The sequence below is a fragment of the Grus americana genome, chromosome 3 (assembly GCF_028858705.1).
Source record: "Grus americana isolate bGruAme1 chromosome 3, bGruAme1.mat, whole genome shotgun sequence".
Classification (NCBI taxonomy): Eukaryota; Metazoa; Chordata; class Aves; order Gruiformes; family Gruidae; genus Grus; species Grus americana.
In genome coordinates this window covers 84,018,215-84,030,246 of record NC_072854.1, presented here as the reverse complement: position 1 = coordinate 84,030,246, position 12,032 = coordinate 84,018,215, and the positions used below count along the sequence as shown (strand labels likewise).

The following is a 12,032-nucleotide window of genomic DNA, read 5'->3' as shown; positions in this document are numbered from 1 at the left end:
ATGGTCTAATGGATGAGAAATGCAAAAAGCCCAATACTGAAGAGACTGGTTACAGATAAGACGGAATATCATGCCACTATATTTCAGGAAGAGGTCTGACCCATATTTGCCCACAAACCAGATCTGGATTTAATGTATTTGCTGGACACGGAATGGTTATTGCACTTGTTAATACTGCCACTGCATTATCGATACCTAAAATTATACTCTTCCATAGCTTAATGAATGCAAGCTTGTCTTCAGCGAACAAAGAAAGCAACCAGTAACTGCCCTTAGCTTGAAGAAAATCCTGTGTACGAGTTGCACTCAAAAAAACCTAAAGGGAAACTCAACAGAAAATCCAAAATTCAGCTTTGGCAAACTCCATACAATACGGTGGAGGAAAAAAACCCAAAATCAAAATGAAACAAAAAAACCCACAAAAAATGTTGGGAATTTATTAAAATGGCCCAAAACAACCCTTCAGGAAATGGGTCATATAATGCAGTTTCTATAATCTTTGCATCTTGATAATTAAGAAATAAACTGCTCAACAGCAGTGGTTATAGCTTCATCCAAGGTTTTCTTGCGTGTGTTTTCTTCTCTTTGGCTGACACTTCTAGATGGCAGGTAACTCAATTAAGTATGGCAGCAGCTCTGATCCTTTTGCTGGGCTACGTGTTCAGGAATCTCACACAGCTTATGTGCAGAAGTCCTGAATCTATGCAGCATGTACGCTGATATATTCATGTTTGACATATTCCAGAAGTATGGGGTTTATTGGCATGACTTAACAACTGTAAAAATATTGTTATCCAGGACATTACAGAGAGAAAAACAGCAGCTCACAGAGTGGAAAATTATCTAGATGCATGCATTTTGATAAGAGTTTTTTAATTCTTTGAAGAATGCCATTCAGCCAAGCTGCCCGATCAAATTAGTCCATGAGATGACACAGGGTCAAGACAGCCATTACTTATGCTTAGTATTGTTGCTAGAAACTTCACTCAATATTAATATAATCTTGCAAACCCTGCATGTCTGTATGACCATCAATTGGCTGTCAGCCTCAAAGAACAGCAATTCAGTTTTACATGGTTCAGTACCCAATAACAGACAAGGCGGCAACCATGATACCTGTACATTACAGGTATGCAGTGGGTCCTGTGTGAAGCTTGTAGTCCACCTTACTAAATGGGAAATACGGGTTTCAACTCAATCAGAAGACAAATTAAATGACAATTTATCTTAGAGAGATGGTCTAAATAATGGATTACCTCAGAGAAAGGATCAAGTGGACATTTCTGTAATATTACTACCGTTATTACTTTTTAGAAAACCAAAGAGCAGAAGGAATGCAACTCTCTCATTTTTACTTTGTATGATGGACAGTAATAATGATATTTACTGAAACACAGTTGTAAATAAGTTTGGCTTTTAAATCTACCACAAAATTTTTCAAGAACAATGATTTCAGTGTATACCTAGTCCCAACAGTGAAAACTGATACACAATTGTATAGCCCATGCCACAGGCTGTGCCACTGCTGTATTGTTGCACGTAATGCTAAATTTAAGTTCCCTGGATGCTAAAATCATCTCCACTACCTTTAAAACAGCATATAATCATAAGTCCGTACCAGTCTCCTCATTTTATACAATGAATTTTCTTAACAGGAAAAGAAAGTGAAAAAAAGTTTAATTTGTGTGTTCATAAAAGTACTTTTCTGCCACCCACTTCTCACTTTCCCACAATCAGCTGCTGCTGTTTAAAGACAAACACACATATGCATACACATTAATATTATTTTAAGTCTTACCTTGTCACCATTTCTTTCTCTTTATTAGAGGCATGACCTCCACTGCTGAGAGGCCTACTTGCTGCAGATAAGAAATACAGGCGATGATTTTTAAAATACTGATCAATCAAAGGGAGCACAACCTGAAAGTACATCAGAAAGAAGTGGTTATCTCAGGGCTTTCTTTACCATGTTCTGTATTACTCTAAGTCACAACTAAAGACAGGAGATTTCAAATGTGTTTTCTGTTTTAAAATTTCTATGTATTTTTTCTTTAATGCCTATTCCTCTTTGAATTTATTTAGTATTCAAGGACCTTAAAACATCATCAGGAAAGGCAGCAGAAAAAAAAATTACATTATCTCTGGGACTTGATCTGTGGTTTTTTTAGGTGGAGTACAAACCAGAGCATATGATTTCATTTTATCTCACAATTTAGTATTTTTCCAGTACCACATACCCAGACACAACTATTGCTGTTCATGTCTTTTAATGTACATTAAAGAAAAATTCACCTACAACTGTCAGCGCACTAATGGCACTTAATTCTAGATGCTATCAAATAAAACTCCCAGAACATCCTCACTCATTAATGGCTTGTCCACAGATGTTTTCCTGTTCACTTCTTGTGGTGACCATTACTCAGTGCCCACTGCAGGCATCAGCCAGGAGGAGATCCAAAATAAACAGCCAATAAGAAAATCTGAAATTGCTTCTTTTGTGGAGCATGTTTTAAAAGAAGATGGAATGCTAGCTTCTGAATCAATGAACTTGGCAAATTGTACCCTATAGTAGTACTTTAAGGTACCAAGATTACAATTTACTGCAAGGATATCAGGGTTAGAAAATGCTGCAAACAGCTGCCTTTGCTTGTTTCACTTTGAATATGCAAATGCCATACAAGCTTTTATATCTGAAAGGTGTAAGCAGATTTTCTTAATTTATAAGGTGCAAAACCTTCTTGACACAGAAAGGAGATTTGGGCTGACAGGAATCTCATAACTTTCAGCAAGGGGACGTGCAAAGTCCTGCACCTGGGGAGGAACAACCCAGGTACAAGTACGCACTGAGGGCTGACCAGATGGTAAGTGGCTTTGCAGAGAAGGACCAGGAGGTCTCAGTGGACAGCAAATTGACCATGAGCCAACAATGCACCCTCACTGCAAACAGCATCCTGGGTTGCATTAGACACAGTGCTGTCAGCAGGTCCAAGGAGGTGATTCTTCCTCTCTACGTGGCACTGGTGAAGCCACATCTGAAGTGCTGTGTCTGGTTCTGGGCACCCCAGTACAAGAGAAACATGGATGTAATGGAGAGAGAGAGTCCAAGGAAGAGCCACAAAGATGATGAAGGAACTAGAGGATCTTTCAAATGAGGAGTGATTGAGGAAGATGGCACTCTTTAGCCTGGAGAAAAGAAGGCTCAAGGAGGATGTCATCAATGTGTATAAATATCTGAAGGGAAGGTGTAAAGATGGATTGAGGATCTTTTCAGTTCTGCACTGTGACAGGACCAGAGGCAATAGGCACAAACTGAAACACAGTAGGTTCCCTCTGACCATCAGGAAACACTTTTTTACTGTGAGGATAACCGAACACTGGGCACAGGTTGCCCAGAGAGATTGCAGAGTCTCCACCCTTAGAGATATTCAAAAACCATCTGGGCATGGTCCTGAGCAACCTGCTATAGGTGACGCTGCTTGAGCAGTGAAGTTGGACTAGATGAACTCTAGAGGGCCCTTCCAGCCTCAGCCATCCTGTAATTCCATGATGGAGACATCAGCATGGTTTTAAAGCAAGGAAAGAAATAAGGAAGGTGACACTGACAAATACATAGCTGCGTTAATTCCAATAACTATTGCTGACGTTTATCTGCCTGAAGATTGTAAAAGAAAAATCTTCAGAATTAGACTAAGCCAGTAGACAGAAAATGTGGGGAGGTTATAAAAAACATCATATGAGTAGTTGCATATCATGGAGCAAAGAAATAATGAGAATAAGAATACGGTCCTTTAATTTTTTCACATCTATACTTCATCCTACAGTATTTTCCAGCTATTTTTATTAGTACTGTTTTTAATTAATAAAATAATGAATTTAACACAGAAAAGTGCAACTATAATAACAATAATCACATTCATTAACAAACACTTTGTCACTTCAACTACTTACTATGTTGACAAAGAATAAGCAAAGATATACTGTACTTTGGCAAAAAACTTGATTTCTTGTTCATATGGGAAGTGCTCTCCTTTGCCTCTGCTGCCACCATCTGCAGAGAGAAGAAAATTAAGCTCCCTGTCATATCCTAATTACAGTCTACTCTGCATTTGTCTTAGAAAGTGTACACTATAAACAAATAATACTGGTTTGTCTTTAGATGGAGATTTAGGATACCACAAAGAGTATACACACTAGTTAAAGTGGCGTTTTATGACTACCTCATGAGAAGAAAAGTTACAGCAAATAAAATGTGTAAAGAATAATTGTCCAAATCTTCATAAAAGTGTAAACATCTCATAGTCCAAAGAGATACGGACTTTTTTGTGAAATGAAAGTCTGGTCCTATGTTTGTATTTTTCTAGTTATTGGTGACAATTTGGAAGCCTGAACTCAGATTCTAATGGAACACCTCTCTCCAGTCATTCCTTGGAGAAACAGAATTACCAAATTTTTACTATCTATTTGTGGACTTTGTCTAAAGAACAAAATTAATGGTTAGAACTACCCAACTGAAATTAAAATTGCTTCACTTCCCCCATTACTATGAAAATCAAATACTCTTTACAGACATAATCTGGTACAGCTCTCAGACTATTTATCCTTTATTTATTATAAAATTTATTATTTGTTCCACCAGTGTTTCTAGTGTTTTAGTATCTATTCATTATCATTCCTGCAGTTATGCCAAATCTATATAATTAAATAGAATGAAGCCATGATAATTAGGCATTAGCAGCAGAAGTAACCCAATGAGTTATCAAGGCCAGAATTTTGCTACTGTAAATAACCATGGCATATAATAATTCATAAATTTTATCGTTTCCACTTTAGAACTAGATAGGCTTTTGGATGGACGCTGATTTATTCAATCTCCCTGCTGGTCCTGCCATTAGTACTGTCAATTACAGCATCTATGCCTAGACATGAGGCACAGTATATGTCATATGGCATTGCAATTCCCATGGTCACACAGCAGCTCCAACTGGCCAGGTTTTTTGGCTTTTACTGCTCATGTAAGAAGCTGACTTTGGTCACAAAACTTTTATTTTATCATCTTTAACAAACATAGATCAAGTTAAATCCTTTCCTTCATAGCACTGTTGATGAAACACATGCTGGGTGTTTCTGAAAGAACTGGCTAAAGAGGTTTCTCTACTCAACTTCCTCCTCAAAAGAAAATTTCAGTATGATACAAATGACTGGTTTAATTTGCTCTGTGAAAAAGGGAATACATATGAATAATAAATATTAATGTGCATATGTGAGAGATTATCATTTTGTGCATAAATACAAGGGGGCAGCTAGTTTTCTTTTTCAAAGAATGAAAGTCATTATAAATTTTGGCTGAATGCTGAAATGAATACAGGGAACTGGAACGAATATGTGAACTACATAACTTTCCAAAATTCATCATCTTCATCAACTATAGGAAACTAGACGGAAAACTCCTAGTCCAAGAATGTGTCATTTTTAAAAAATTTTCTAGTTTTTATAATATCAAACATGTTAGTTAATAATTCTTAAGAAAATGCACAAGGAGTACTATACCAAACTCCAGAATATACTGATGGGCTTCATCCACATATCTTATAAGTTGCTGAAGGAAACTGTAGGCAAAGCGTTTCTCAATGGAAGGTGTGTCTAATTCCAGGTCCTTAAGTCCTCTGTAAAAAGAACCAAATCAATTTTCACACATGCAGAAGGACTCAAAGCAGTCTTACCACTCCATGTAGTCCGATGTCACTTTCTCTAGTAATGATTAACCGCTTATTAACATAAAAATTGTTCTGTGTTTGAAGTAAACAGTACTCCTTAGGTTTTGAGCAATTTTTTAAGATACAGTTCAGATTTCCCAAGTAGAAGGTTACAGAAAAATGAGATTAGTCAATCAGATTAATCCAGTATCACTGTAATTTCTTTCCCTTACTTGTAAGGCATTACTGTCTTACATTTCGCTGCAAGGATTGATTCTTGGGTGAGGGAGTTTTGAAACTGCCAAAATACTTTGACTTAAACAATCAAACCAGAAATAAATCTAGTCTCCTTCATCATGACTTTTCCCCAAAAGTCCGTTTGTAATGGAAAACCTTTGAAGGGCTATGTAGCATTTGTGAAAAATCAGGGGAACAAAACAAAGTGATGGATTGCAGTTTACCTTTTCCAGTAGCAAGTGGAGTCAGACTTGGGGTGAAGGTACTCCCAGGCCTGTGGTGTCAGCAACTGGAGTGAATGAGGGGGTCTCAGCATCAGTAGATGGAGAGGCCATAGCTTTTGGGACTGTCTCTATGGGTCCTACAGACTTTGAGCCCAGAGTGCCAGCTACTGCAGGGGGCTGGCATGAGTGGATTTGGTGCTAGCAATTGGAGTCAGACAGTGGGGGAGGTAAGGAACCCCGGTCTGTGGTGTCTGCCACTGGAGCAAGTGGGAGTCCCAGTTGCCAGCCACTGCCGTGGGAATGCTGCGGGTCCCAAAAACAGCTAGTGGGAGGGGGACAGCATCAGTAAGGCAAGTGAGGGGCTCAGTGCCAGAAGCTGAAGTGGGACCGTGGGTCACAGGCCATGTGCCTGAGTGCCATGTGCTTGGCAGGGGGCAAGTGTTTGTATCTTTCCTAAACCCAGTCTGCCTGAGGGTATGCTAGGCTAGAATGGTCACTGTCAAATAAAAGACTGGAAAAAAATGTGGCAGAAAGTCAAGTGGTGAGCAGACCAAAGAAAAACATGAATCAGATGCTTGCTTGTTTAGACAGCACAGTGGTCACTGGAGCAGCAGGTACATTGCGTTTGACTTGATAGAAAGACCTGCATTTGACTAGCACGGGAAGATGTAGATGCAGCAGGAACTATTTACTAGATGATGGGTGTGTCCAAGTTATCTTACCATCTGTCTTAGCCTTCCACTCCTCCAAAAGCCACTTTTCACTTGTGTTTAGGTTAGACAAATAAAAAGGATTAGTCAAAAAGGAATGCATAATCTTGAATACAGCTGAGGAATCTTTTGTCATTTTGACAGGGGATGAGAAAAGAAACCTTTGCTGACTGACATCCTTCTTTGTACATCCTATTCCATTGAAGGGAATTAAATTGAATTATTCCAGCTACCCCGAAAATTTTACCTATGTGATATAAAAGAAAGGAAGTAGGCAGATTTTAAGTAGATGTGCTAGGCTAATTAATTCACAATGATTACTTAAATCCATTTTTGTGATTGTTTCATTCACTTACTAATGTTCAAGACATACAAACCTTCAGATATGCTTTCAGTCTTTCCCAGCGACTCACATTTCATAAGCCACGCTGATGAGGCAGACAAGCCTCCAATTTAATTAAAATTTTATTCATGCTGCATTTATGTCCTGGTTCCAGCTGAGATAGAGTTAATTTTCTTCCTAGTAGCTGGTAGAGTGCTGTGGTTTGGATTAAGGATGAGAATAATGTTGATAACACACTGATGGTTTTAGTTGTTGCTAGGTAGTTGTATCATCTACACTAAGTCAAGGATTTTTCAGCTTCTCACACCCTGCCAGGTGCACCAGAAGCTGGGAGAGCACAGCCAGGACAGCTGGCCCAGGCTGGCCAAAGGGACATTCCCTACCATGTAGCACCATGCTCTGGATATAACTGGGGAAGCTAGCCGGGAGGCAGGATAGCTGCTCAGAAACAGACTGGGCATTGCATAGGGGTTTTTTTCCCCTTCTGCATGTGGTAAACAATTGCATTTGTGCATCACTTGTTACTGTTATTATTATTATTCTCTTCCTTTGTTATCCTATTAAACTGTCTTTATCACAACCCATGAGGGGTGAGCGAGCAGCTGCCTGGTACTTAGTTACCAGCTGGGGTTAAACCACAACAATTTAGTAGGAAAATATGTCATATTAAAACAATAGGAATTATGCATGTTATTCTGCAGAGAATACCATGTATACGTACTGAATCATGAATGCTCTGTTGATTACTACATTTATTCACTATTATTACATTTAAACTGGGGATTGTTTAAAAAAAACTTTTAAAAACCATCACTTTTCAGTTTTAAAATATTTTAATAATACTACAAATTAACTCAGTTGAAAGAAATGAGTAGTAGATTTTAGAAATAAAACTGTCTTATCAAAGCAATTGCCTGGAAATTCTTATAGAGAGGTGCATGTGCCTGACCTGTAATGAAGACTCAATAATTCTATCACTTGTAGAAAATTATGAAGTTTACTAACAGTTGGATGTATGGAGACACACCAGAAAGAAAAAGCATGCTGCAATGTTGAGAGGAGGGCCAGAAGACACACAGAGATTCTGGAGAACTCTGCTTGTGCCTTCCAAAAACCCTGCTACTAACTCTGGAATCCATTTCTTCCTTACAGTGTTCTATACGAAGGAGCTCATCCTTACTCCCAGGTACTGAAACCTAAAAATGACCATAGATTTTTCTTTTAATAATAATAATTAAAAAAAGCTACTGAGGAGTATTAGAAACCTTCTGTGACACTAATACTGAACAGAGAATTACCTGGAGACAACATATCCATTAATCTGTAGAAATTTCAGAATATCCTGTGCTTTTTCTCTGTCCTTGGCTTTTTCTTTGGCTGTGAGGGTATCATAAGGAACAAGAAGAGGATGGTTGCCTCCTCCTACTAAGGAACATCAAGAGAATTAAAAAGTAGTTAAAGAGTTATCTGTTGACATGATAAGTCCCCGTACATAAAAGCACTATCATAATAATACATAGCAAATTACAGTAAAAGCCAGTCTGAAATAACAACAATATACATTTCTGTTTCTTTACACAAACCTAAAAAAAATATTCAGATAGAAACTTAAGATGTGGCTGCAAATGTAGTTGTAACATAATCAATTGCTGCAAGTACCAGGTAAATATGTTGAACCTACTGCAAAGACTCTTAAAGAAGAAAAAAGTGCTTGACTGTTATGAACATGTATTATATTTACAACTTGATTTAATGAAACTGAAAATATTTCAATAAATAATACATAATTTCATTAGAAAACCAAGATAGAAACACATATATAAGCCTATACAGAGTCCTGCTTTTAAACATTCTGATGACAGTAAAAAGGGTTCACGAAGTTTAGCAAGATATAGACATTTCTAAAAACATATGAAAGTGATACAGTTCTACTTTATGGTAATAAATTAAAGACAGACCATTAGAGTATATTATTCAAATGTGGTTCAGACAACTGTTCAATCTGATAAAAAGAATGCTGGCAAAACAGAGAGGTAAACAGAATAAACTCCATTTGTACTGTTTACAAATAGCTGATGTATCGATACCTCTCTGAATGTAGATAGTTAATTTGGCAGAAAAAAAAAATTGCTATTACTAATATAAATATCTGCATAAAAAGTAACACTGTCAGGATTTCATCTTCTGAAATCACCATCATATAGCGGAACACCATAAATTCCTAAGATAATTGATATGAAATCCCAGGAAATTTAAGGGTAATGATCAGATTTATCTCAGAAAAAATACTACAGAAGGTCTCTAGTAATAATATTAAAAAAAAGGAATAAATTCCCTCTAGCAAATATTGGAGACATACCCTTAAATGATTTTGTAAGCCACATATTCTAAAATTTTCCATTAGTCCTGCCTGAATCCATTTAAATACATGCAAAATGGTAATCTAGTGGGCAAGTCTGAAGTTTTGGGGTTTTTTTAGGAAGTAGCATCGGGATGATTGGGTTTTATTCTGCTATCACAAATGTGATCTAACTCCATCTTATTACAGCTGCAGACAGACATGCAAAAAAGCATATAAGGATAGTAAGTGTACGTACCCTATCTATGGATGTCATTAAGACTATAATAGATCATTTAATTACAATTAATACACACAAAATGTTCAGTGAAGGGGAATGACACTTGCAATTTTCAGGTGGCTAATGTTCTTGTATATGTTAAAAGCCTTAAATGAAAAATAGGAGTATTCTGTATCTGAAGTCTGCATTACTGTTCTATTCTTTACACATGTATTAAAAAATATTTCAAGACTAGCATATGTATATTCTGGAGGACAAACCCCACACTCTTGAGGGCCAGGTTTTGCTCAGCTGACGAATACATCCGCTTTTCACACAAAGTAACTCTCCATCAGAAGCCTCTCCTTCACTCACTACAGCCACCTCTAGCCTCCACAGTACTATGCTGCGTTGCACAACACTACAAATACTATGCAGGGTTCTCATTGAAGTGCTGCTCTGAGGCAAAAATCTGTTTTCAAAGCTGCCAAATACAGTAGACCCATTTAAATATCTAGTCTTCCTGTAGCCTATGATTTCCCAGACTTAGCCCATCCTGTGGCTACTTATCCTGAAGAAAGTTTTTTTTAAAAAAAGGCTATAAAAACTAAAATAAAAGCTGTATTAAGGGGAAATATAATTAAAGGCATGGAAATTCATAGTGATTTATCAAAGGCATTTCCAGGTGGAACTTTTTCATAAAACCTTAACTACTGTACCTTTGCTGGAAGCTTACAACTCAAAAAAAAAGCAAGCATACAATTAAAAAAAAAAAAAAAGGCCAAGTTTGGTGTAACACAATTAGACTTGACATCTCCTGGTAAGACAAAACCCTAGCTTCAGTCATTTGCAAATGAGAACTTGCTGTTTCTCCAAATATTGTTTCCTCCATATGCAAATATAATATTATGTGCAGTTCTTAGTAAACACCCTTTTAGATCTACCTGCAACAAAAGTAGTAATTCAAATGAAATCAGAGCCCACTGGGCAATAGTCCGAAAGACTAATGCTAGAAGGAAAATGTATTAAATTTATTTACAAGCTTTGCCTTCTCTTCCTTTGATATATTTGAATTGGTAAATTATTTCAACAGGAACTGTTACACTCAGTACTATAAAAACCTCCAGGCACTAAAAATTACAAAATACTTAATTAAGAACAGATTGCTGTTGTTTCTTTGTCAATTTAAATTTGCTTTTCCTTTTTTTTTTCTTTCTGTCTTCTCAAATACATGACCTAAGCCAATCATAGAGAACTTAAAATACTGTAAATACCTATAGTTAATATTACCTTTTGCTTCAAGCTCCATTTTCTTTTTCTTTGCCCATATGTTATGGTAGTTTTCAGCCATCATCTCAGCCATAGCCTAAGGAAAATGGAGAGCTTAGTGACATGTGTTGCAATGGTTAATTCAAAGAAGGCAATTTTCTGGTTGCTACTAAATAACAAATTTTGTTCTCTGGGAGGCTCAATACAATTACACTGTAATGGTTCACTGAAAACAAGAGTTTTTATTGAAAAATTATGATACAGAATATGGGCAGGATAGGTATATGTATAGGAATTAGGAACCTGGTGCTGAAAACTGTTAATATGAAAAAGGAGGAACCACAAACAGGAGTGTAGTCTGGAAAGAGACCTGGGGTATCAGATGGGGACTTGATTCTCAAAACAATACCAGGTTGAACGCCCTGAAGGCCCTGGTAAGGGAAACAAGGAACAGCAAGCCAGAGGACTGAATCAAGATTGTTCCTGCTGGCTGCAGCAGACTGTGTAAACCCACAGATATAACCTGGTCGAGGTGGATACTCATTTGTGTGAGCACTCTGTTAAAAGCACCACCCATTTTACCAGGGACTTCATAGATGCAGCCACATTTTTATATTCAGCATGAAATTCTCCTCCAGAGAAGCAAATTCTATAAACCAAACTCTTTCAGACTGGTAAGCTAGAACTCAAACTAAGCAAAACACAGACAAGCTCTCCAATCTCTAGTAGGAACTAGTAGCAGCTACTATTTCAACATGAAACATCTTTTTAAACCCACGTCTCCTGTCCTCCTGATTGTATACTCTCTAGTTGTACACAGTGGTGGAATTTTCTGTAGATTTCACTTTTCATTTCTTTCATGGACCTACAGAAACATTCTTCTCATCTTCAGTAAGAGTTTTGAGTAACAACTATTTCTGAATACTTGGTCCTGGTGTTTTGATAATCCAGATTAAGATCTTGGAATAATGTAGTGTAGTCTGGATTCTCTTTCCTTG

The 12,032-nt window shown here is 37.2% G+C and overlaps 1 protein-coding gene across 7 annotated transcripts in view; it reads right to left on the bottom strand.

The window, feature by feature from the left end:
* RYR2 (ryanodine receptor 2) overlaps nucleotides 1-12,032 on the bottom strand; it is a 428,642-nt gene that overhangs the window by 95,395 nt on the left and 321,215 nt on the right. For 6 of the 7 annotated variants that reach the window (XM_054819177.1, XM_054819181.1, XM_054819182.1 and 3 more), the window contains 5 exons: nucleotides 11,056-11,131; nucleotides 8,506-8,632; nucleotides 5,548-5,663; nucleotides 3,984-4,048; nucleotides 1,799-1,920 (listed from right to left, as the gene is read on the bottom strand). In XM_054819177.1, coding sequence (XP_054675152.1) covers nucleotides 1,799-1,920; nucleotides 3,984-4,048; nucleotides 5,548-5,663; nucleotides 8,506-8,632; nucleotides 11,056-11,131 — 506 coding nt within the window. The remainder of the gene's footprint in view (nucleotides 1-1,798; nucleotides 1,921-3,983; nucleotides 4,049-5,547; nucleotides 5,664-8,505; nucleotides 8,633-11,055; nucleotides 11,132-12,032) is intronic. The other variant, XM_054819178.1, reaches the window with a different exon arrangement.